A 24,467-nucleotide genomic window follows, 5' to 3' on the forward strand; every position below is an offset into this window, starting at 1 on the left:
CAATTAATAGACAATCACATTTCTATTTTGCTACTATACCTAAGAGTGCATCCTTCCCCTTGTCCACTATAAGCACCGACACAGAATAGATAGAAATATTTCTGTTTGATCTGAATGGATTGGGGTGGATCCTTTGTCATACCTTTGTGAGCAATCTATATGCCAGGAGATGGAGAAAAAGTGGGAGAAAGAGGCAGGGAGAACTTCAGAGTGAATCACAACATCTTTTGGTTGGTAACCCCCAACTTGGCCTTCTATGCCTAATTAAGTGGTTGAAAGTCAAATGATTGTTGATTTCTTTACAAAATGCATTTGTAGTTGGATGCAGAAGGTGAACCGCTTCACAACTTACACTATGAAAAGGAGAATTTTACTATTACATGTTTGGAAAAAAAATGAACTTACCCTGATTAGCAATGGTTCAGGAGGCCTTTCCTTGCTGGCCTTTTGAGTTGCAAGATAGGAACTTTCCCCATCAATTACCTTGGGCTCCCTTTTGGAGCCAAGTTCAAAGATAGCGGAGTGTGGGACCCTATTGTTAACAAGTTTGAAAAAAAGATTGTTAGGATGGAAGAGGAACTTATTGTCAAAAGGTGGAAGACTTACTCTTATTAGAAGTACCTTGACAAACCTTCCCGTCTATTTCATGTCCCTCCTTCCATTACAGGCTTCAGTTGCCAAGAGGCTTGAAGGAATTCAAAGAAGGTTCCTTTGGGGTTGCTTTTTTTTTTTTTTGGGGTGGGGGGCATGGTGAAACAACTCTTTGTTTGGGAGGTTTGGGGTTGAAGTCCCTTCTCACTTCCAATTAAGCCTTTCTTGGGAAATGGTTTTCGAGGTTCATGATAGAGAAAGACCACCTTTGGTGGGGAATCATTGCTTCTAAATATGGGCTTGAGCAGAGTGAATGGACCACCCCTGCTGGTAGAGGACCATATGGTGTAGGGATGTGGAAATTCATTAGGGAAGGATGTAGAGTTTTCTTTCTGTTTGTCAGATTTCAAGTGTGGAATCGCGACAACATTTACTTTTGGCATGACGTGTTGCACAAAAAAGAGGGTCTCAATGTCTTATTTCCAGCCATTTACGAGTTAGCCTGTGATAAAGAAGCTCTCATTGGTCATCACTTGCAAATTCCAGATCATGCGGTCTTTTAGAGACTGGAACATTCCCTTTTTTAGAAACGCAGCAGATTGAGAACTCCATCAGCTCACTGATTTTTACAGCAATCTGTAAAACGTCTGACACCGAAACATTTCCAATCATCCGTACGGGACTTTAGATAGGAATGAGTTCTTCAACATCAGATCCTTTTACAGGAAACTCTCTCCATTGGAATCAAACCGCAGTACCCCTCCATGTACTCACATTTGGAAAACAGCCGCCCCTACAAAGGTTGCTCTCTTGCTTGGGAGGCAACATGTGGAAAGATCTTAACCCTGGACAACTTGCAGAGAAGGGGGCTGACCGTTGCCAATAGTTGTTTTCTATGCATGGCTGATGCAGAATTAGTTGAGCACATCCTCCTTCATTGCCCTTGGAACAGGAACCTTTGGCATATGACTCTGACCTTGATTGGTCAACGGTGGGTTACTGCCAGCTCTGTGGGAAGGAAGCTCTGGGTTTGGAAAGGGATTTGGGCAACCAAGAAGAAGAGAGGCTTTGTCTATCAGCCCTCTTGTAATTTTATGGTGCGCTTGGAAAGAAATGAACAGGAGAGTGTTTAAAATTCAAACACACTTCTTCAGATTAGTAAAGATTAGTGGATAACTGCGGTTGCCAGCTGGTATAGGGGGCTTGTAGTGAATGAACACAATGTAATTCTGGATTTCTGTGACACCTTGCTGGGTGGTTGACTGTGTGTACTCTGGGTTGGCATCCCCTTGATGTCCTTTCAATGAATTTCTTCTACTGAGGACCAGAAAATTGCATGCTGTCAACATCATAAAAGAGGAACATATTACCTAGCCTTCATTATCCTCTTCTCTGTCTGATTCTACTTCTGGAGATTCTCGCATGACGGATTTAGATATTATGATTTATGATAGCTTATCAGAAAGGAACTTGGCTTCTCTTTGGGCTTATATTGCTGGCTGTGTAAGGGGTTCTGTTTTCTAGATACCACCAGAGATTGGATTGCGTTACTAAGATGTTGTTTTATCTTCTATTTACTTTTGTTAGTGGATTTCTTGTTTTCCCTTTTCCTTTTTCGTATCTTTTTATTCAGCTTTTTACTAAAGTTTCTCCTTCTATAGAAAAACCCGATCAGATAGGCACTCACTCTACTAGTCAGACATCTTCTAATGCTTATCCAATTGAAAACTTTGTTTCTGTTGTCCATCTCTCTGCTGTTTGATCAGTTGGTTAACCTCTGTTCTCTATTTTTGTTCCTTCTACTTATCTGGAAGCATGAGCTTATCCTGGTTGCAAACAGGCTATGGATTTAGAAATGTTTGTGCTGTAGAGCCATGGGGCATGTAAGTGACTACTCTTTCATCTGGTGAGGAGTTGGTGAGGTGCTGTTGGGCATTTACCATCAAATATCTGCTGGCAGTATTTATCAGATTCAGAGATAAGGGAGGGGTGACTTGGTTTGGGCATTTGAAATGAAGGCCTACTACAACATCTGTGAGGAGGAGTGAGTTAGTTATTGTTTCTGGTATGAAATGGGGTAGGAGCAGGCTTAAAATAACTTGAAATGAGATAGTGAGTAAGGATTTAATAGCCCTTAATCTAGTAGAGGAAAATGCTCTCGATCGGGTGAATTGGAAAAAAAAGAATTCATGTAGCCAAGCCTACCTAGTGGGACTTGAGGCTTCTTGTTTTTGTTGATTCATTGTTAAGGGTATAAACACATTTATGTTAAGGAATGCTTTCTCATATGCTGAATTGTTGGACGAAATTTTAATGGAGACACCTCAATATATTGTCTAAAGCAGACCCCTGTGCTTAGCTTGATGAGTTTCCTAAGGTAGTTGAATGTGAATGTAAGCAATCTTAATATGATCATATGGCATTGTCATAAATTCACAGTGGACATTCGTATTGTTGTGTTACTGATATATATGTTGATACTATCATCACGTATGATTACCAGGTATTGAAGCGAAGTTACATTTATATTTGCATTTTCAGATGAAAGATATGGGTTGCTTCAGATATTTATTTGTTGTTGAGGTAGTTGCTAGCAAAAAGGGGTTAGCTTGTCCCAGCATAAGTATAGATTTGTTTACTGAGATGGGGATGCTTGGAGCTAAATGAGCTGACACACCTATGGATTGTTTTTTAAAAGTTAAAAAGTATCAGCTGTCAATGGAAAATATTTTGGTGACAAGCATCAATATTGGGGATTGGTTGGCAGGCTTATTTATTAGAATAATACCCGGGCTCCTATATATATATTTTTTATGCTGGTGTGATAAGCCAATTTATGGAAAGAAAGCAGTATCTCAAGGAGGTTGATGTAGGACAAGAAGCAAGACCTAGGGAAGATCCTTGCTGGAGAATAATTAAGAAGAGTAGGATTAAGGAATTGTGGGTTTAAGTTAGTAGTTTATTATTTGTGTTTAGCATTAATTAGTATAGGATTATGTGTATGTAGGGGTTGTTTGTAATGTTTGTGTAAAGTAGGGGTATGTTTGTAACGTAATGTAGTTTTAGGGGTTCATGTGTAATTTATATAAAGAGGTCTTCTTATAAGTACTGTGAAAGCCATTTTGTAGGCTGTTGTTGATGAATTTGAATTGAATTGAAGTGAGTTTCTCCCCATGGTATCTCCTCGCTTCCCCTTCCTTCGTCTCTTCTAATTTCTCCATGGCTGCAGAATCTTGATGTTGCCTCTGCATCATTTGGTATCAGAGCCCAACCATGATCTCCATTCTTCCATTTCAGTCCGCCCATTCTCCCTCACTCTTCTCCTCCTCTGCCTCTTCTTCCTTCTGATCTTCTTTCTTCTCTGTTTCTGATCTCCTGTTCTGTCCATAATTCCCCGCTGCTCAGCAGCATTCTGCCCTTTTCTTCTTGTCTATTTCTCTTCTCCTTCTCTTCTTCTTTCCTTCTCCTCTGTTCTGTAAACTCTCCCTCCCTCTCTGCTGCTGCTGCTGCTTCTTCTTCTTCTTCTTCTCTGTTCTGTAACGTCTCCCTCCCTCTCTGCTGCTGCTTCTTCTTTCCTCTTTTCTTGTTCTCTGGTATTCTTTTTCTTCTTCTTCGTTCATTATCTCCAGTAATCTCACCTTCTCTGTTACTCTCTCATCTCTTAGTTTCTATTCTAAAATTTCAGTATTTAAAAAAAAAAAAACGAAAAGCATTTCTGCAGTTTCAAAAGTTTTCGGAAAATTCCAGCTGTGTCCCCATTTCTTCATACACCACCTTCCAGCCACCATCCTGCAACACCCACCCATGCCACCAAAAACAGAACCCCCTGAAACCCTTCCCCTCAAAATTTCATCTCCGTCTGACCACCAGAGGACCCCCACGTGCCGGCCAAACTTCTCCAGCCGCCAACCCCTTCAAAATCCACCATTGGAGTTCTTCTGACATACAGTCACTAGTCATCACTAGAGCACCATTTCCGGCGGCCCACGCTCCCCATGCGCCGGCAAATGCGAGTGAGAGTGTCTGCCTGCTTCTCCTGTTTCCAGTCTCATGAGAAATTGCCCAGCCACGGTATTTTGGATTTTCTCTGTGATATTTTGAGCTGCAAGAAGATATTTCGATTGTGGACATAATATTGCAAGCATATGCAATAATGTTTGGCACGGAACCGTAGAAATTGTTACTCCAGCACTAAAAACCAGGTTTTGTTGCTGTAATTTGTGAGTTTTCTTTGTGAATTTGTTTCATTTCAGCAAGACACAATCAATATCAAGGTGAATTGAAGATAATTTTTGAGAAATTGGGAGTAAGGCTTGTGGAAAATTGTGTTGGAGGATTGTTGGTGATATCTATGTTGCAGCATATATATCCATAAATTCAGCCACATGGTGACAGATTATAGGAAAAGGGAATGTCATTTATCATACCCTGGGCACAATTTCAGGCTTTTTAACGCCTTTCTCAAGTTTGGAGAAAAGGTTTGCAAAATCATCATTGATGGGAGATGTCCAATGAATGTGATTTCCATAAATGGAGTCATTCGTATGCAACTTTGTCCGGAACCCCTTTCAAAGCCATATGACATATCTTGGATTGATGACACTACCTTACATGTTTGTGAAAGATGTTTGGTTCCTATCCAAATGAGTGCCTATTTTGATAATGTTTGGTGTGCTATCCTATAAAGATTGGCTATGTACTCCTTCGTTCTCCTTGGTTAAATTATTTGGGTGCAACTCAAGGACATGGGAACACATATGCCTTCCACTACAATGGGATGAATATTATTTTGAAACCTACTCTGCCAACCAACCAGGACAAAGAATCTGAGGTTAGTGATCGTGTCAAAGTTACTCAAATTGAAGACACTACAAGCAAGGCAATGGAAGTGTTTAAAGCCATCCAAAATCTTTCTATTGTAGAGTTTGCCATCTCTGGTGAGTTCATTCATGCTAATTCTCAAGTCAACTCTATGGCGCTGCCAATGGAATGTGGTTTCTTGTCTCATTCAAGTACTGGCTTTCGAAGAGTCGAGGTTTTCTTTTCCCTTTTGATCTCCAACATTTCAAAAATTAGAGTTGATGTAGGACAAGAAGCAAGACCTTGGGAAGATCTTCACTTGACATTTGGTTAAAAAGTGAAAATGCTTTAAACTAAACTCACATAAACAAATATGTATCTAAATGAATATATGAAACAAATCAAGACAAGGATAAAATGTGAAAGTGTACTCACCAGTTGTTACAACACCAGGCAACAATGTGAAAGTGCTGGTGATTGCGTTGACAAGGCGTGAAGATTTCAAATCTGGTCTTAATTCCAGTGCCAAAAAAAAAAAAAACCTTGAGAGCATATATCGAAGCGTTAAGACAAAACAAAAACATTAACAGTGAAAAAATACATAATTTCTTCCAAAGAATATGTAATTGCTTCTATACATAAGACCTGGAATAAAGTATGAACTAAATAAATAAAGTTGTAATCTAACAGTTCACATTTGTTCTTCCAACAAATTAGGGAATAATAATATTTGTTGGGTACAACATTTCCGTATGAAGAATGCATTATTTTGATGAAAATGCGTTCTTATATTTTGTTTAGAATTAATATAAATTGCCCAAAAGACCAAGAAAAATAATGGCAAATCAGACATCTTGATTTTGTAACTTGGGGCACATCATCCAATTGCTAAAACAATTGTAGTCATTAAAAGATATAATAAGAAATGACAGAAGAATAACAAATAAACCTGCTATGATTCAAACTGTCTGAAACCCTTGTATTTTGTAGTGCACTTTAGGGTACCATGGAGGCTTGCCAAATAAAATGGTGAATGCCTGAATGGATAATGGGAACCTGTACTAAGCAAATTAAGCAATAGAGTGACCATCCTGTAGCCACTATCTCAAGCATGGATTACAAACTAAACTAGTTACGATTTCAGATTTTAGCTATGCTGCCCCTCAGGCACTGTTTCAGGACAGCTGAAGCAGCATGGTCACCCTCAACAAATCAGAGATGCTCCATTGCTGCACACAGATTGTAATCTGATAGCCAATGTCAGGTCCAGATGCTCAAGTTTTTCCTTGAGAAAAGGGCAGTAATACCATGACATGCCATCTACAAGCAGGGCACAGAGTTCCTAAACCCCAGTTGCAATCCGAACATTGTTCTTGAATTAGGTTTGCCACACCCTAGCACCCCACTAAACAAATGGTTCAATGTTTTTGGCTGCCAAAATTGACCACTAACTAACAAACAAAAAGAAACAAATCAGAGTCTATAAAACAAATGAAGACACAAAATTATTTCAATTTCATCTGATGCCAAAGCAAATGCATTGATGACTATATCCATACATTGAGTGTATATGTGGCAGTGTTAGTGAAAACATAGTTAAGACCAGACTAGTAAAATATAATTAAATCTATAAACATTTTAGATAGCTTAACCAAGACATGAAATGAATCATTTTTTGTAAGCATACCAGATTTCCGTTGGAGACTTGGAGCTGAATCGCAGGAGACTTGGAGCTGAACTGACGGAGAAGATGTACATCGATCACTAACTCACTGCCGGAGCAGATGGACCTTGAAGCTTCTTTGTTGACTTGTTGAAGCTGAACTAGAAAATGGTGAGCAGAGATTCAGAGAAGATGGAATCTTTGAAGACCTTCAATCAATGGCTATTGACGATGGACCCTCTGCTTGACTGCCTCTGTTCCCTCTCTTTCAGTGGCTCAATCCCTCACTGATTCAAGAAGATTAGAACTTAGAAGAAGATGCAGGTAGAGCCGCAGAGCTAGGAAGGTTGTGGCTGCGGGCTGCGACTAGGATATTGAAAAGAAAAGGGTTTGGAGTTTGGGATTTTGAGATTTTAGGGTTTGAGGTAGCAATGGGAATTTGAGAAATAAAATAATAAAATAAAATAATTTTGAAAGAAAATATATTTTTAATGATAAACTAGTAGATTGATATCAGTAAAAAGATTAAAGAATCCACCGAATTGTTATATATATATATAATACCTTAAGTTTTGGTGTGTGTGTGTTTTTTTTTAAGCTATTTTTTAATTTTAAATTTATCAATTAATATAATTTGAAATTGAGCCATAAATAAAATTATTAATATTTTGACATTGTAAATTAAATTAATAATTTAACTTTTGTAATAAATAATGAATTGGATTAAAATTTTCTATAATAGTTAATTAAATTGAATATTATTTTTTTATAATTCAATAAGATGATTAATATTTGAAACTAGCACGTAATGAAATTGTTAATATTTTGAAATTATAAATTTTTAGTTTAATTTTTGTAACAATTATTGATGATTAAATTAAAATTTTCAATATACACTAATCATGATTAAATTAAAATTCTTTATAAGAACTTAAATGAGTGGATGTCTACAATTTAAATTAGCTTCTTTTGTGAGAGTAACACTTTATTTATAATTATTATTTTGAAATCGTCTCACAAATAAAATTAATAGGTTGAAATCATCTCATAAATTTGTAATTTAATTTATCTACCATCTATCAAAATTGATTCAAATTTTTGTAATTGCTTATATAAGTAGATGTCTACAATTCTGATTAGTTTCTTTTTATTGAATTTTAGGGCAAAAAACACTTATCTCCCTTGAGGTTTGCCAAAAAGACAAGGACTTGCCCTGAGATTTGAAAAATGCCACATACCTCCCCCACATTTGAATCCTTGGACATTCACACCCCCTTATAATGATAGATGCCTAACATTGTCAAAAGATAATTTAATAGGACAAATTTGTCCTTCGAAAATCGAGGTTGCTCTTTTAACCTCTCTCTCTCTCTCTCTCTCTCTCTCTCTCAATCCTCCCCTACTGTTGATCATCCCTTCGAATATCCCCTCTCTTAATCGCCACTCATATGCTGCCGCCACTCACAACTTGTTCTTGGGAGTGGCTTGACCGGAAGTACTAGGTCGACTGCTAGTATTAGAGAGGATGTTGGTTGAGCTGAGCCATGATTTTGACTTGCATCTCTAGAGCTGCTATATAATCAGTGGATACTTATAGAATTCTGGAGAAAATGAGTATGCAACAATCGCAAACTAGCCGGCCGAGGACTCGAATGCGCCTCTGCGGTAACCTCCTCTTCTTCATCAATATCGTTCGTTTCCATGTCTTCCTTAACCACCCATCGCCGCTCACCGTTGCATTTGCCTTCTTGTGCTTGTTTCTGAATCTCATACTGAGTCGACTCACGAGAATCACCCGACTCCACTAGGTTTTGTACTTGGCAGTGAACAAGATGTTTGAAGAAGTTTAAGCACGTGATGGGTGCATAGAGAGGCTCTTTCATATGCAGAAAAGAATGATCCACAAATCTGAGCCTAAGGAAGCTTGATTCTAGAAATTAAAAGTTCACAATTTATAACAACTCTTAAACAATACAATAAGGGCGGACAATTTTTCTCAGCATTTTATCATTTGGTCCATACTTATTCCATACTTTAATTCACCACCCATCAAATGGCATTCTAAGATTTCTCACTAGCAGGAATGTGGAGTTGCAACTGCAAGAATAGGAAACTTTCGATGGACAATAAGATCAAAACTCTCCGTCATTTCCAAATCATCCCCTCTCGCACAATTGGGCAATGCCCAATCAAATGAGCGAACAAGATTTGCTAACACAAGCTTGTTGGTGGCCATGGCAAACAAAGCCCTAAGACGGGAGAGGGAGGAGCGACAACACAATAATTCGATTTCCGTGAGTGCCAACATAATGATCGTGGAACCATGAGCTGTGAGCAGCGGGGTAACGAGCAGCGGTCGGGAGACAGGAGGTTTCTAGGGATGATGAGGATTGAGGGGAGGATTGATAGTTTTAGGGGAAAAGGTAACCAATTGCATGCCATTGAACGAGAGCCACCCCCGAGAACGAGCGGCGGCGGCGTACGAGCGGTGATTAGGAGAGGTGAGGTTCGAGGGGATGATCAATGAGAGGGGAGGATTGAGAGAGAGATGTTGAACGAGCAGCCACAATTTTCGAAGGGCGAATTTTTCTTATTAATAATAATAATAATAGTAATAATTATTATTATTTATTTTTTTATTTTTTATTTTTTTTAATGGTGTTAAGCATCTTTCATTGGAAGGGAGTGAGCAACAAGAATCCAAATGTGAGGGGATGCCTGTGGCATTTTTCAAACCTCATGGGAGGTTCTTTATCTTTTTGGCAAACCTTAGGGGAGGTGAGTGTCTTTTGCCCTTAATTTTATTAATGGGAGTAACACTTTTTACCTATAATTATTATTTTGAAATCGCCTCACAAATAAAATTAATATGTTGAAATCATCTCATAAATTTGTAATTTGATTTATCTAGTTAAGAAGAAGAATATATTAAATCATATAAAATTAAATAAAAAAGTCAAGGTTAAAATGTGTAAAATTGAGCAAAAAACCATTAATTATCAAAAAATAGAATAAAAATTATTGGAAGCGGTTTGTATGAAGTAAAGATATATATATATATATATATATATATTTATGATACAAGTCAAGTATTTATTAGTAATTCGAAGATGAGATGAAGAGAGATCGAGAGAGTCAAATTTGTGAGTTTTGACTTTTGATTACTCTTAAGTCTTAAATTGGCATAAGAGAGATTGAAAATTTTGATTTGGATTTTGTCTAGTAGAGAGGGCAAGTCATAAGAAGGAAAGAGTGAGGAAGAAAAAAAATAAAGTAGACCAATAGCAATGAAAAAGAGTAGCCAATTATAAATTAGACTGATATTTTAGAAATTCAAAATTATGAGAATTTAGGATTTGTGGTTTGGGAAATTTTGAGGTAAGGGTCACTCATTTAATATATTTAGCGAGCCTACTATCGAGCTTGTTCTTGAGTGACTCAACGAGTCACTTCACGAGTTGCTAATCGAGCTAATTAAATGAGACAGATTGCGAGCTTGTAAATAAGCGAATTCATGAGCTCGTGAACGAGCTAGCTCGCGAGCCTTTTGAGCTAAGTATGCCTTAGCTTGAGCTCGGCTCATTTAATTGGTGAGCTCGAAATATGAGCTCAAGCTCGGCCTGTTTAGCTTAATGAATGAGTTTGAGTGAGCCTGTCTTGAGCTGAGTACGGAGTAGCTCATGAACAACTTGGCTTGTTTGCACTCTTGTTTGAGAGGAGTTGTGGAGTTGTTTTAGAGAATTCAATTAAGGAGTTAAGTAAAGGAGGTTTTAGAGAATTCAATTAAGGAGTTAAGTAAAGGAGTTTATACTAATATCCCTTGGAAGACTCTTGAGCATTCTTGAGCAACTTCTAAGGTCCATCCAAGGTCTTAAATTTCGATTTTGACTCAAATTTCGAAGTTCCAAAAGTACGGAAATTTCGATTTTGATGTCAATTTCGATTTCGATTTGAAAAAATAACAGAAATTAGTAGTAAAGCATGGAATTCTTTGTGAAACTTTAGAAATGGTTAACAAAACATATTAATATAAGTTTTGGGACTAATATATTGCAAATTAAATACATCTATGTTTTGTATGAGGTGGAAAAGTTGTAAAATAGTATGTGTATCAAACTTATTTGTAAGATAGTGTACATTAAACATATTTAGTTAATACAAATGAAATTCATAAATTATTTAAATATGATTTATTATACAAATAATGGTAATTTAGACATGAATGGTTAAATAAAATGTTACTGTAAGTTTTTTTTTTTTTTCATATAATTTCAAAAGCACTTGTAATAATTTTTTCTTTCGATAAAATAAATTAAGATAGAAATTTCACTTCACTCCTAAATTTCTCATTTGAATTCTGACGAAATTTCATCGTATAGTTAAAATTTCGACAAGTTTCGCTAAAATTTCGAGAATTCGATAAATTTCAAATGATTCGTTGAGATTTTGACGGAAATTATGCAAGACGGAAATTGACTGCCATTTCGATTTCAAGGGTGATGGAAATCGGAAATTTCAACGGAGATTTTGACAATTTTGTGGAAATTTAAGACCATAGGTCCAACCATCAATCAAGTGCTTCCAATGTCAAGGTTTTTGGCATTGAGCTGCACATGTCCTAATCAAGTCATTGGTGTTGCAGAGAAAGAAGATGATGATTGCATTCAAGTAGTTGAAGCTAAAATAGCAGTCCCAAGTAACTTAAATGATGATGGCAATGTGAAAATCTGTTTAGTGCTTTGACATATGCTTTCTTTTCTAAATGGTTGAAGAAAAAAGAAGATTGCAGGCAGAGCGACATCTTTCTAACCCAGGTTATTTGTCTAAAGAAGCTTTGTACTTTGGTTATTGATTCTAATAGTTGTACGTAGTTTTTGGAAGTTGTCAAGAAGTTGAATTGTGATCCATACAAAATTGCCAAGGTAAACAATACCAACCTGAAGGTCCATGATCGTTGCTTGCTTTATTCAAGATTGGTTCAACTGGGGAGACAATGCAATGTGATATTTCCTCTAAAAAAATTTCATATCCTTTAGGGCTGCCCATGTTTATTTAGTAGGAAGGTTAAGCATGGTAGATATGCGAAGGTTTAGCATGATGGATATGCAAATACTTATTCCCTCTCCATTGACAATAATTAAATATAAGTTGGTGCCATCTCGAGCCCTTGCACTCACCAAGTTGAAGCATACTTCTGGTTCATTTCTTATGAAGGGAGATGATTCTATTCATGGTGATGGATTCCTTGGTACTTTTCCCAGTTTGATGGAGTCTAGTTCTTTTTGGAAGGAGAAAATTGATGTAGGACTAGAAGTAGATACTTGGACGAATAATTTTGACCCGGTTTGGATGACTATGTCAATGAATAGGGTCTATGGATTATTGGGTCCTAAACCCCAACGTGCTTAGTTAATTAGTTGTTTATGTGTGTTTTGTTTTCTTGTAGTAGGATTATGTGTTTTGGGTGCTTATTTGTAATATTTGGTAGTTTAGGGTTGTGTTTGTAATTTCATGTAGTTTAGAGGTATATGTGTGACTTCTTGTGTTATTTTCCTTCTTACAGATAGTGTGTGAAGCCATGTAGGGTTTTATTATTAATGAATTTGAATTGAGAAGTGAGTGAATGTCCTCCCTCCCCCCCCCCCCCCCCCCCCCCCCCCGCGTATCTCCATTCTTCCCTTTCTTCTTCCTTCTGCCCTCTCGTCCCCTCTATCTCTTCCTGTCTCTCTCATTCTATTATGGCTGCAAATCCATAACGCTGCCCTGCATCAATAAGCTTATTTTGGTTTATTGGGAGAAAGTTGGGTTTGTCCGGATACTGTGGAGAGCTTCTTGGTAATTTCCTTTTCTGGTTTCAGTGGGAAAAAGGATATTGTAGCATTCTGGATATGTGCTTTTTTTGTAGTGCTGTGGGGTTTATGTTGGGATGTAGCTGCGCATTTTTCTTGAAAGTAGCAGAAAATTTTGTGTTTATGCAGAAAGATTTATTACTTGGTTTCATTACGTGTGTTGGTTCTGGGAGCTTTAAAGGAGTCAGCTTCTCAGATATCAATGAGACTGGCTTTCTTTGTTGGTTTGGTTGGTGTTTCTCCCTTATTATTTCTACTTTTTCTTTTTTCTATTTTGATTAGGAGGATTTCTTATTCTCCTCTTTTTTCCTTCTTTCTTCTTTTATGAAATCTTCTTCTTTTGCTGTCAAAAAGAAAGAAAAAAAATTATAGAGTATTACTCTTTTTGGAAATTTATTCTTGTGGAATTTTAATTTAAGGCTATTGGCTTAATTTTCACTTCTTTGCACTGGCTGTTTTTTTTTTTCAAAAAATCTTCAAAGAGAAATTATATAAAACGAGGCATCAAGGGATGCCACCCAAGTAGAAAGAAACAACGAGAAAGGCACCCCTTACTGAAAAGTATCAAGAAAATCAAGGGCTACAAAGGGATCCCTTTCAACTAGCGCAGAATGTCAGCTAGAGATCCAATGGTCTATGACAGCCTGAATAGGAGAGATAATTCCTTGAAAGGCTCTTCTGTTCCTTTACCTCCACACAGCCCAGAAAATAGCAAGGGGAATGAGGGAGAGAGATCCTCTCCTTATTAGATCTGATCCCTTTCCAAGACCACAGTTCACCTCCCACTGTAGCTGCAGCAACCCATTTTCTGATTTACAATGAATATGGCTGAATTCCACAATTTCTTGGTCCATGAACAATGCAGGAGTATGTGATGAATCAATTCCTCCTGCTCCAAACATAAAAATCATCTATTGACAATAGGAAAACCTTACTTCTGAAGATTGTCTACAGTAAGGATTTGTTTTCAAGAGTAGCTTCCATGTGGAGAAAAGGCAATCTTTGAAGGGGCTGCTGTTTTCCAAATTAGACCAACCTTTGTTGCTCTGATGATCACTTTGGTGATTTTCAACCTTTTTCTGGGTCCTTTTGCTCTTCTTGTACGTTTGTTCACTTTTCTTTTACCATTTAGTTTATATATGTTCCAAATACAATAGCCATACTTGGTTAGAGCTTATTGTTCTTGTTGTTGTTGTTGTTTCTGTATGCCCTGTAGGACTTTGACTTTTGGTTTGTTTAACTATAATTTTCTTTTACAAAATTGCTCATAAAATTGCTCCTTTTTCATTTTTCTTTTCACATAATATTATTTTCATGCAACTTATTTTTGCTTCTGAACTTGCTATGTAATTCTATGCATATTTAAGCTGTGCTCTCTGTGTGTGAATCTTCGGCAGCTTTTTACAGAAGGTTGCTGACTCTTTAGTCTGCCTCCTCAAGAGTGGTGCTGATAGGGAACCTGAAATTATTGAGCAGGTTAAGTTATTATAAATTTCTTATGCTTTCATATTTTATTTTTGTTCTGGCTAACAATTGATGTAAAATCTAAGAGTTCCTCTTTCCTTATGCAGATTTTTACATCTTGGTCATGTATTGTGATGTATTTGCAGAAATATTTGGTGCAAGACATAGCTTTTATACTTAAGTAAGTAAATGGAAATTTTAGCTGGTAATTTATTTGCGTTAAACATTGCTGAGTGTGTTTGTATGTGGTGGTTGGATTATCGATTAGCGAGGTACTATTCCTTCGAAAGAAAAGAATTTGTGATGCAGGCCAAATTTTAAAAATATTTGATCAAGTATTAAAGATAATACCCAACAAAATTCTTTTCCCTTCTAAGCTAGGTTTGTATATGTGAACCTTCAAAATATGCAAAATGACTGAGGTATGAGCTGCCTTAGATATTTCCTTATGAATTTATAGTTGGAAACAAAAATTTTACAAGGAAATAATTATATTGGATTAACAGAACAAATTATCAAAATTTTTATATACAATTTAATGTTCTGTACTCATTGAAGTAGCCTTGGTTATTTCAGATGATTTTATAGGAAGCCCTGATTTGTAGAATGCATATAACTGTATCTTAATAAAACAGCTTCCCCAGGCCACAAGGCTCTTTGCTTTGCAACGGCAGGGGGAGGATTGTTACAGCGTATGCAGCCTTACCCTGCTTTTATGCAGAGAGGCTGTTTCCTTGGACTTGAACAGACTTATTGTTCACCCAAAGCCCGCCCTTGTAATTAGAAATAATATTGCATTAATTTTTGGCAATGATTTATGGTAGTGCACTAAGTTTTGGTTACTTCTGCCATGGTATGTTTGGGGGGGGGGGGGGATGGATTTTTGAAAAATCATACAGATATATAATGAGCAGGCTTTTTGAGTAAACAAAACAATGTAGTTCAAGAGCAAGAGGAAAAATATACATTCAAGCGTACGGTGTACTTGAAGATGCTTAGTTTTCTTCTTGTATGAGAGAGCGTGTAAAAAATATGTGTGACTGCCGTGACAATGACAACATTAATAATGCAAAAGCCAAGCCTTGAGCCAGCCCACACTGGGTCTGGGCTACATGATAGTAGATGGTCCATCTCCTACCCCATACCCCTTCCCACCCCTCTAGGATTCGAACTTGGGGGCTCCAACGTAGAAGCCCTAAGCAAGATTTAACTGGATGTCCCCTAGGGGACTTCCTATAATTCAAACGCATCTGGCATAAAATTGCGAAACTAAATTATGTTTCAACTTCTATGATTGTATTTTTTTGGTTAGTCAATTTGCTTATGACGTAGTACCAATGGACAAGACTAGAGATTAGTCTGAGTTTGAACTATTGAGAGAAAATTTAGAATCTAAAGGCTGCCAGTTAAGCTGAGTGAAGGATTGTAAATTTGTAGTTATAGGAGAGGAAAAGTTATTAATTTCATTATATAGCTTCAATTACTTGCTAAAATGGGTGGATTGGAGCTTTCATTTGGATAAAGTTGTGTGGAAGGCTAAAGTTATTTTTAAGATTCTAGCTTTCATTTGGACTTCGGTTCTTAACAGGGTTAATATGAATGACTTGCTCCATGCTAGGAGACCTCATAAGGTTCTTAGGCCAGATGCATGCATGATGTGCCGTGAGGAGAATGAGGCTAAGTGTCATTTATTTCTGCACTGTGGGGTGGTGAGATTTTTCTGGAACAACATGTTCTCCTGTTTTGGCGAGGTTTTGGATGGCTTCTCCGACTATTCATGAGTTCTTACTGGTGAACTTTTGGGGCTACAGAGAGGACAGGAGAAGAAATTTCTGGATTTGAGCAGTTTTGCTACTTTGTGGACACTTAGTCTTGAAAGGAAAGCTAGAGTTTTTGAAGTCCAGAAGACGACTCCTAACTTGATGTGGGAGAAAGTTACTTTTCCTGCTTCCTTTTGAGATTCTATCTTTTGGGCTCGTTGAGGGTCTCTTGTTGTTTCCTATAGGGATTGGAAGGCAGCATTGATGCAACTCCTTGGATTTCTTTGTTTCTGGTTTCTGTTTTTATGTTGTTTTCGGGAGTATGCTTCATCCTCTTTTCTCTGTAATCTTTTCTGTTTTTTGGTTTAATAAATTTTTTGTTATCTGAAAAAACAATATGGGTGCATTGGAGTTTGGAGAGGATCTTACACTAGAATAAATGTAATTAATTGATTAGCGAGTTTATGTCTGTAATTGTATTGATAAGTGTACAGAGTCACAGACCAAGTGTAATTCCACGACATTAGTGAACACATTAAAGTACCGTAATGACTTATGATTTTTATCAATATTATCGACATTTGTGAAGTACCAGGATAACTTATGATTTTTTTTAATATAATATTAAACACGAGCAAAATATTTTTATTTAGTGTTATTTTCCAATTACCATAGGTGTACATCAAGGATCTGCTTTGAGTCCTTATCCTTTTGCTTTAGTGATGGACCAATTGACTAAGAGTATTCAAAAGGAGGTTCCATGGTGTATGTTGTTTGCAGATGATATTGTATTAATTGACGAAACTAGGGATGGAGTAGAGGTTGAGTTAGAATTATGAAGAGAAGCTTTGGAATCTAGAGGCTTTAAGATAAGTAGAAATAAAACAGAATATATGAAATGTAATTTTAGTAATGATAGGAGGAATATTTGAGACAAAGTTAAACTTGATGATGAAGAAATAAATAGCACTTGTAGATTTCGATACCTTGGATCTATTATGCAAGTTGAAGGAGAGATTGAAGATGATGTAATGCATAGAGTTAAAGCAGGTTGGGTAAAATGGAGAAGTTCTTCAAGTGTTCTATGTGATCGTAGAATACCCTTAAAATTGAAAGGGAAGTTTTATAGGACAGCTATAAGACCAGCTATGCTATATGGATCAGAATGTTGGGCGGCAAAAAAACATAATATCCAAAAAGTAAAAGTTGCCGAGATGAGGATGCTTAGATGGATGAGTAGTATAACATTGAAAGATAAATTAAAGAATGAACATATTCGTGGTAAGTTAGGTGTAGCTCCTATAGAAGATAAGATAAGGGAAGGACGACTCAGATGGTATGGACACTTGCAACGTAGGCCTTATAGTGCACCTGTGAGGAAGAGTGACTTAGTTACTGTGGGGGGCAGTAGAAGGGGTAGGGGTAGACCTAAAATAACTTGGGAGGAGATAGTGAGTAAGGATTTAATATCTTTGAATCTATCAAAAGAAATGGTCCATGATCGCATAAATTGGCGGAAAAGGATTCATATAGCCGACCCCACTTAGTGGGACTAAGGCTTGGTTTTGTTGTTGTTGTTGTTGTTGTTATTTTCCAATTGTAAAAAGCACCGTAAGAGGTTAAAAATTTTATTTTTAGCAATTTTAATTCATATAGTTGCATTAGAGTCAACATTATAAATGTAAAAATGTATCTCTTTTTATTTAATTAATGTTCTTAATGTTTTCCAAATTGAAGTTTAACTGGGATTGAGATTGCCATTTTTAGATTGCTTGCAGTTTTCATTGAAATATATGTTTGATTTTTCACACTTACAACCCACTTGATATTCCTAAAGAAAACTCTAATTATATTTTTTTCTGAATTTTGTTCCTGTCATTTGAGTTGATTGTTTTTTATATGTCATTCGATCCATCTGTTTTTCATGAAGAATTTATTATTTAGATAGAAGATTTATGATGGTTGAACCTTATATATCAAGACTTCTAAAATCAATAAAATGGTATTTAATATCTCTATATTTTGTTTCTAACGTGATTTATTTAGGTGTGCATTTGACTAGTGCATTTGTAAGTTTTGTAAATGTTAGTTTTCTTTCTTCTCTGAAGGGTTACTGTCAAATTAAGATTTTACCCCAAGGATTACATCCAAGGATTTATGGCTGAGTCAATGTCTTTTTTGTTGAGGAATGCACCTGTTGAGCAGCTTATAAAAGGTATGCTTCGCTGCTTTCATAAACTTTAATCATAAATCACAATTATCCCCTTGTTTATGTTGGATTTATATGCCATAAAGACATATTTAACTGATAAGTTAAGTTGGCTTTTTGAATAGACTGATGCGTGTTTGCTATATTGATACTTGATGGTTGCATAGTTTTAGTTTTGGTATCTTTGCTATTTTTTGCTGTTATAATTGTAGTTGTTTCTATAATTGCCGGTGGATGTATTTATAGAAGTTAGCAAATAATCTCTAATATGCTGGACGGATGTATCTGTTCAATGATAAACGATTTTCTTTTCAAAGATTTCTTGTACTTAACCTTTTTTTTTTTTTAATATATACGTCTAAAATTCTGTAGTTGTAGTTGTAGTCATAGTAGATGTAATAGTTGTTGTGGCATTCACTGACTTTGCAAATGTACTTCTACCTGATATTCTAGGCACTGTATATGCACTGTATTGGTGTCATGCACTCACTTTGCACATGATGTCAGCACTGTAAGTCCATTTTCCATGGCTTCATTGAGTAGTTGTCATGTGGCATCATTGAATTCAATTTCTGTAGAAGTGGCTGACAAACTGATTATTGGACTGCAATAGGTATTCGAAAGATCATGTTTGAAGTTGTAAGGAAACCATTGCTTAATCGTAGGTTTGGAGTCAGTGCTTTGCTACAGCATACCATGCAAGGAACATCATTGAGGTTTCATTCAAGAGCAGAGCAAGTGCTCCGTTTATTGATGGACACATCTACATTTGCCATTGGTGACAAATTATCTCAAGGTGAGCTTTTTTCTGTGAACTTGACCTTGCTTTAGCCATTCACCCATTTATCTCAGTTGTATGTTTACTGCAAATGCGTACTTTGACATTTGTATTTTACCTTTTTTTCTTGAGATTCATCAATGCAATTCTTCTGATTTCTTTATCATATTCATCAAGTCATCTTTGTCAGTTTTTCCTTAATGCTTGTAGTAATTGCAATCAGCCTCATAAGGCCCAACCTTAGGGTTTATTTATGCATATTCCACAACTGAAGTTATTGGAAAAGATTCAGCCCTTTTCACCTGGTTTTATTTATTTTTTTAAAATAGTGACATAAAAAATTTCAATAGACCTTAATCTAACATTCTGCTGTGTGAAAATGCTTTAAGACTGCTGAAAGTGTGACAAAAATTTATTTATTTGTTTTACATATTCCGATGATATCTGGGGAATTGTAGAAACCATACCTGTAGCTTTTTCAATGGCAAAAGCTTATATAACCTTGAAACCATCGAATAAATCTTCAGCAGTGAAAGCACTTTCCAACTCTAACCTCACTAAGATCCTGTAAACTCAGCAATCAATGATTGCACGTCACCACTTGTTTAACACATCAGCTACCAAAGCAAACAAACGAGGAGAAAGCAAATCACCTTGCCTAGACTCCTTGGACGTAGTAAATCAAGCTTTGGGATCCCCATTTCCATTAGCATTCCCAATCCATTCAGTCATAAGCCTTCTCAAAGCCCGTCTTATCACAATACCATCATTGGCCCTGCACCAAACATCTTCAGCCACTTCATTAGCAACTAGAACACCATCCAAAATAAATCTACCTCTAGCAAAAGCTTTCTGCAATATTTATTTTCCAAAATAAAGCGCTCTGCAATATGACGGCAGTTTCACTTGCTCTGGCAATATCCAAGTCAACGCCCAAGTTAAAATCTTTTAAAGACAATTAACCAAGCTAACCATCAATGATCTTTGATCCTAAGTGTGAGCCCTTTTGTTGTGACAAGTGCTGTAAAAGTGGAATTCACATTCTTCCCACTACCTCATTGCTATAGAATTGACGAGAAACCCTCATAATATCATCCTTAAGAACTTAGTGCCATAATAAACCATCTTGCCTAGTCGTGTCTTTATCCTTCAAAAAATTTCATCCTTAACTTTTTCTTATCAAAAGGCTGCTCTAATTGGTAAGATTTCTTGTTTGGAAGAGCACTAATTGACCGCTGTAATCATTGGTCTAAATAGATTATCATTGGTATATAATCTCCCAAAGAACTAAATTATCTTTTGGCTTTTATTGATCATTGATCACGTATCACTTCTCCATAATCTAACTCCAACTCCTTGATAAAAATTTTCCTCCTACCTGGGGCTACTATGTGAAATCATAGTCGCCCAATTGAGATTTGAATTGCGACTTAAAATCCCAATTTCATGAATCGGGAATTGAGAATTGAATCATAAGATTTGATACAAAATTTGGGAAATTGATTCCAAATGACATGTATATGTGCATGACGAACAAGGTGGTAAATCGACAAATATGGGTTGATACACTGAAAGCTTAAGAGTCAAAACTAAAGCGCTCCCGTTTGGGAGCACTTAAAGAAAAAGTGCGTATAGCACATATCACTTAAAATATGCACTTTTATTTTTTTTAAAAAAAAAAGTGGCATTTGACTTGCACTACAATAAACACTTGTTGCAATATGTACTTTTCCGGAACCACTGTTTTAAGAACTATTTAAGTGAATTTTGATAAGCAATTTAAGATAACTTTTTGGTCACTTATAAGTGATATTGTTCATAGGCAGAGTCAATTTTGTAAATATTAGAAATTTTGTGGCTAGTTTATAATTTAAAAAATATATTAAAAGATAATCATATAATATTTTATTATGTATTATAATATATATTAATTATTAATGAAAAATAATTCAATTCCAAAATGAAGAAGAAAAACATCTACTAGTTTAAACTAATATTAAAATTAAAAATAATAATTTAAATTAATAATATTATTTTAACACAAAATTAATATGATAATCATATGTTATAAATATAAATTAAGAACAAGATTGTTGTTAATCAAAAAATAATAATGTATTATTTTTTGTAAAAATGTTTGAATTTTTAATTAAAAATAACAGTTAACATAATTATTAACTAAATTATTAACTAAAACTAATCATATATTATTTTTATTATGCATTATAGCTTATTAATTATTAATAAAATATAATTAAATTCTGGAATGAATAAAAGAACCACATATAAATTTAAATTAACAATAAATAAACTAAAAAAATTAATTTAGTTATTAATGTTATTTTTAACATAAATTAATGTGATAATCATATGTTATAAATATACATTCATAACAAGATTATAGTTAATTAATCAATAATATTATATTATTTTAATTATATAAAACATTTTAATTTTAATTATAAAATTAATGTAATATTATCATATAAAATTTTAATTATATAAATATAAATATTTTATTTAAAAACACATATTAGTTATTACAATTCAATTTTGGATTGAACAAGAACTACTTATTGATTGAAATTAACATTCAATAAATTAATATTTTGAAAATTACTAATAATCTTATTTTTATCATAATTTCATTTGATAGTAATGTGTTAAAAAATACATTAATAATAGTGATAATTAAAAATAATAATATTTTATATTTTTTTAATAGTAAATATTTAAATTATAAATAATTAAAATAGTTATTAGTGAAATTGTTAATTGAAAAATATTAATAATTGTAATTTAATCTATGTTTAAAAATAATTGTATAGTACCCTAAACTAAAAGTAAGTATCCAAATACCACTTATTTTAAATACAACTAAACACCACTTAATACTTTCGACACTTTTCGAGTTTTAAAAAAAAAAATGAGGGGAGGAGGATTGGACTTTATGGTCAGCACTTTTTCTGAAAAGCACTTCTGCATAAGTAGTTCCAAACGATCCCACATCTAAGAGTTTAAGATTACACTGAAAAAATAAGATAGGGAAGAAAAATTATGAAAAAAATTAAATTTTATGTTTATAGGGAAAGTGTAACATGTTTTAACATTAAAAAATTATGTGTATGATTATTTTATAAAAAAAAAAAAATAAGGGGAGGAGGATTGAACTTTATGGTTTTTTAAGGAAACAAATCAACAAAAAATAGTAAAAATTTGAATTTCATGGTGATTAATAGAAAGCCATTTTTAATGCATGGGATTTCTCTAACAACTAAAACAAGAAAAAAAGGTAAATAAAAAACATAAACAAAACTCAAAAGAAAAATTTTAAATCTAGAGAAGGCAACTAGAAGCTCAACCACCCTGGTCAGCCAGCTTTATTGGCAAATGGCAGAAGGGTAGGCTGGTTTTCTTCTCCTGACTTGAGTTTTCTTCTCAATGGCAGCAGAAAACCAAGGTGGAAAATGAGAAGGTCAACAGATGCTTTTCTTGTCTACCAAACTTTTTTAAAACAACAAATGAAGCATCATTGTGCAAAAAGAAGTTTTGAAGCAGTCAGATCCGACTCGATCAAGGACAAACTGATTGTACTACTTGTACGATTTGATTCAATACTACAATTTATCAAGTGAATCTTATGATTCATCTGCGATTCACTCATTCTGCAATTCACTCATAATATTTGTCTCAATTTAGGCCTTAATCCATGCGAATCGTTCGAATGCAAAATTGTATGATTCTAAGAATTATGTGCAAAATAGATGCTTATTCATGGTTTTAAATTTCCATGAAATTTTCAAAATTTCTGCTTTCCATCACCCTCTGAATCGAAGTGGCAGTTGCTTTCTATTTTGGAAAATCTCTGTAGACATTTCAATGGATCATCTGAAATTTATTGAAATATTGAAACTTGAGCATAAATTTGTTGAAATTTTAATTTCTTAGAATTCACGTGTGAAATTTAAATATGCAGCGAAATTCCTCTCTTAGTTTTTCCTTTTTTTTTTTTTTCAATTGAAATGAAAATTATTACCAAATTATTACAATGGCTTTTTTGAAAATTATATAAAAAAACAATTCAACATTGATATTGGCAACAACATTGTATTTAACCACTTATGTGTAAATTATCTTTATTTGTAAAATAAATAATATTTAATTGATTTATGAATTTTTAGCATAATATGTTTAATATGAATGTTTTATTACAGCTACTGCACCTCATACATGACATACCTGTATTGATGTAATTAACTTATAATATATTAGTTCCAAAGCTTGCATTATTATGTCTATTAACTAGTTCCATAAAAGAATTCCACACTTAGCTAATAGTTTCCATATTTTTTAAAAATTGAAATCAAAATTGACATCAACATCGATTTCCATTGAAATTTCTGTACTTTTGAAGCTTCAAAAAATTTTAATTGAAATCGAAATTTAAAACCTTATGCATATTGCAATCACCTTCATTAGCCCATCTCACCCAAGATTTATCCTTTTGATTCATACTCTATTTTGTCAAAACTTCTTCCCCTAAAAATGCCTGTCTAGCCTTAATATCATCATTCAGTTTTCCACCTTCGATCCTATCAATTTTAGTGATCATTGGCAAAATTCCATTCTTATCTGTTGTATTGCAAAAAACGAATTAATTCACCATTCCTCAACACACCCTCTCAAAGGTTATGGCTATTCCATAAACACCCAACACGCCCACCCCTTCCCATGTTTTAACATTTAATACTGATTTTAGAATATTTTCCATATCTAATATCATCCTGTTTTTAGTTGGAGAATTACTGAACCAAGAGTCAGAAACAACCCTTCTAGTGGCCACAACTCATTCAGACTCAGTACCAGAAGTTCTCTTTTTCTCCAAAATCAAAAAACCCTTTTCGCTTCACAAATTTTCAAATCCTCAATTAGTATATTGGAATCAGCATCCGAAAATGACGAATAAACATTGTTTTCCTCTTCCTCATCTTCCTAAACATTTTGAACTTGTTTCTGCAAACAGCCTCCTTTGCTTGGGACAACATTGACCTCTGTTTTGCCTCATTGAAAACTTTGAAAGTCTCTGTAGAGTCATCATCTTCAAATCACCTTTCTGCTTTGCAACTCAGCTACCCCCCTCGAAGAAGAGGATCCAGCTGATACTAACCTGGATGAACCTACTGAGTCACTATTTTTTCAGGTTTTGATCTGACCTAGAAGGCCCAGGCTGGGGACCTTGAGGGCCCAATTTATTTTTTTCCACCTTGCAGATTGTTTTGTCTGTTGAGCCAGCCCCTTAGAAGATCTTTTAATCCTTCCCAGCTGTGTTTTTATTAATTCTGATTTTAAAAGC

The 24,467-nt window shown here is 34.9% G+C and overlaps 1 protein-coding gene across 2 annotated transcripts in view; it reads left to right on the forward strand.

Annotated features, from left to right (window-relative positions):
• Positions 1–24,467, forward strand: part of LOC131167895 (uncharacterized) — a 97,980-nt gene that overhangs the window by 35,580 nt on the left and 37,933 nt on the right. For both annotated transcript variants that reach the window (XM_058126955.1, XM_058126957.1), the window contains exons 5-8: positions 14,301–14,379; positions 14,475–14,548; positions 18,236–18,342; positions 18,950–19,132. In XM_058126955.1, the coding sequence (XP_057982938.1) occupies positions 14,301–14,379; positions 14,475–14,548; positions 18,236–18,342; positions 18,950–19,132 (443 nt within the window). The remainder of the gene's footprint in view (positions 1–14,300; positions 14,380–14,474; positions 14,549–18,235; positions 18,343–18,949; positions 19,133–24,467) is intronic.

Source organism: Malania oleifera, chromosome 11 (genome assembly GCF_029873635.1).
Source record: "Malania oleifera isolate guangnan ecotype guangnan chromosome 11, ASM2987363v1, whole genome shotgun sequence".
Taxonomy (NCBI): domain Eukaryota; kingdom Viridiplantae; phylum Streptophyta; class Magnoliopsida; order Santalales; family Ximeniaceae; genus Malania; species Malania oleifera.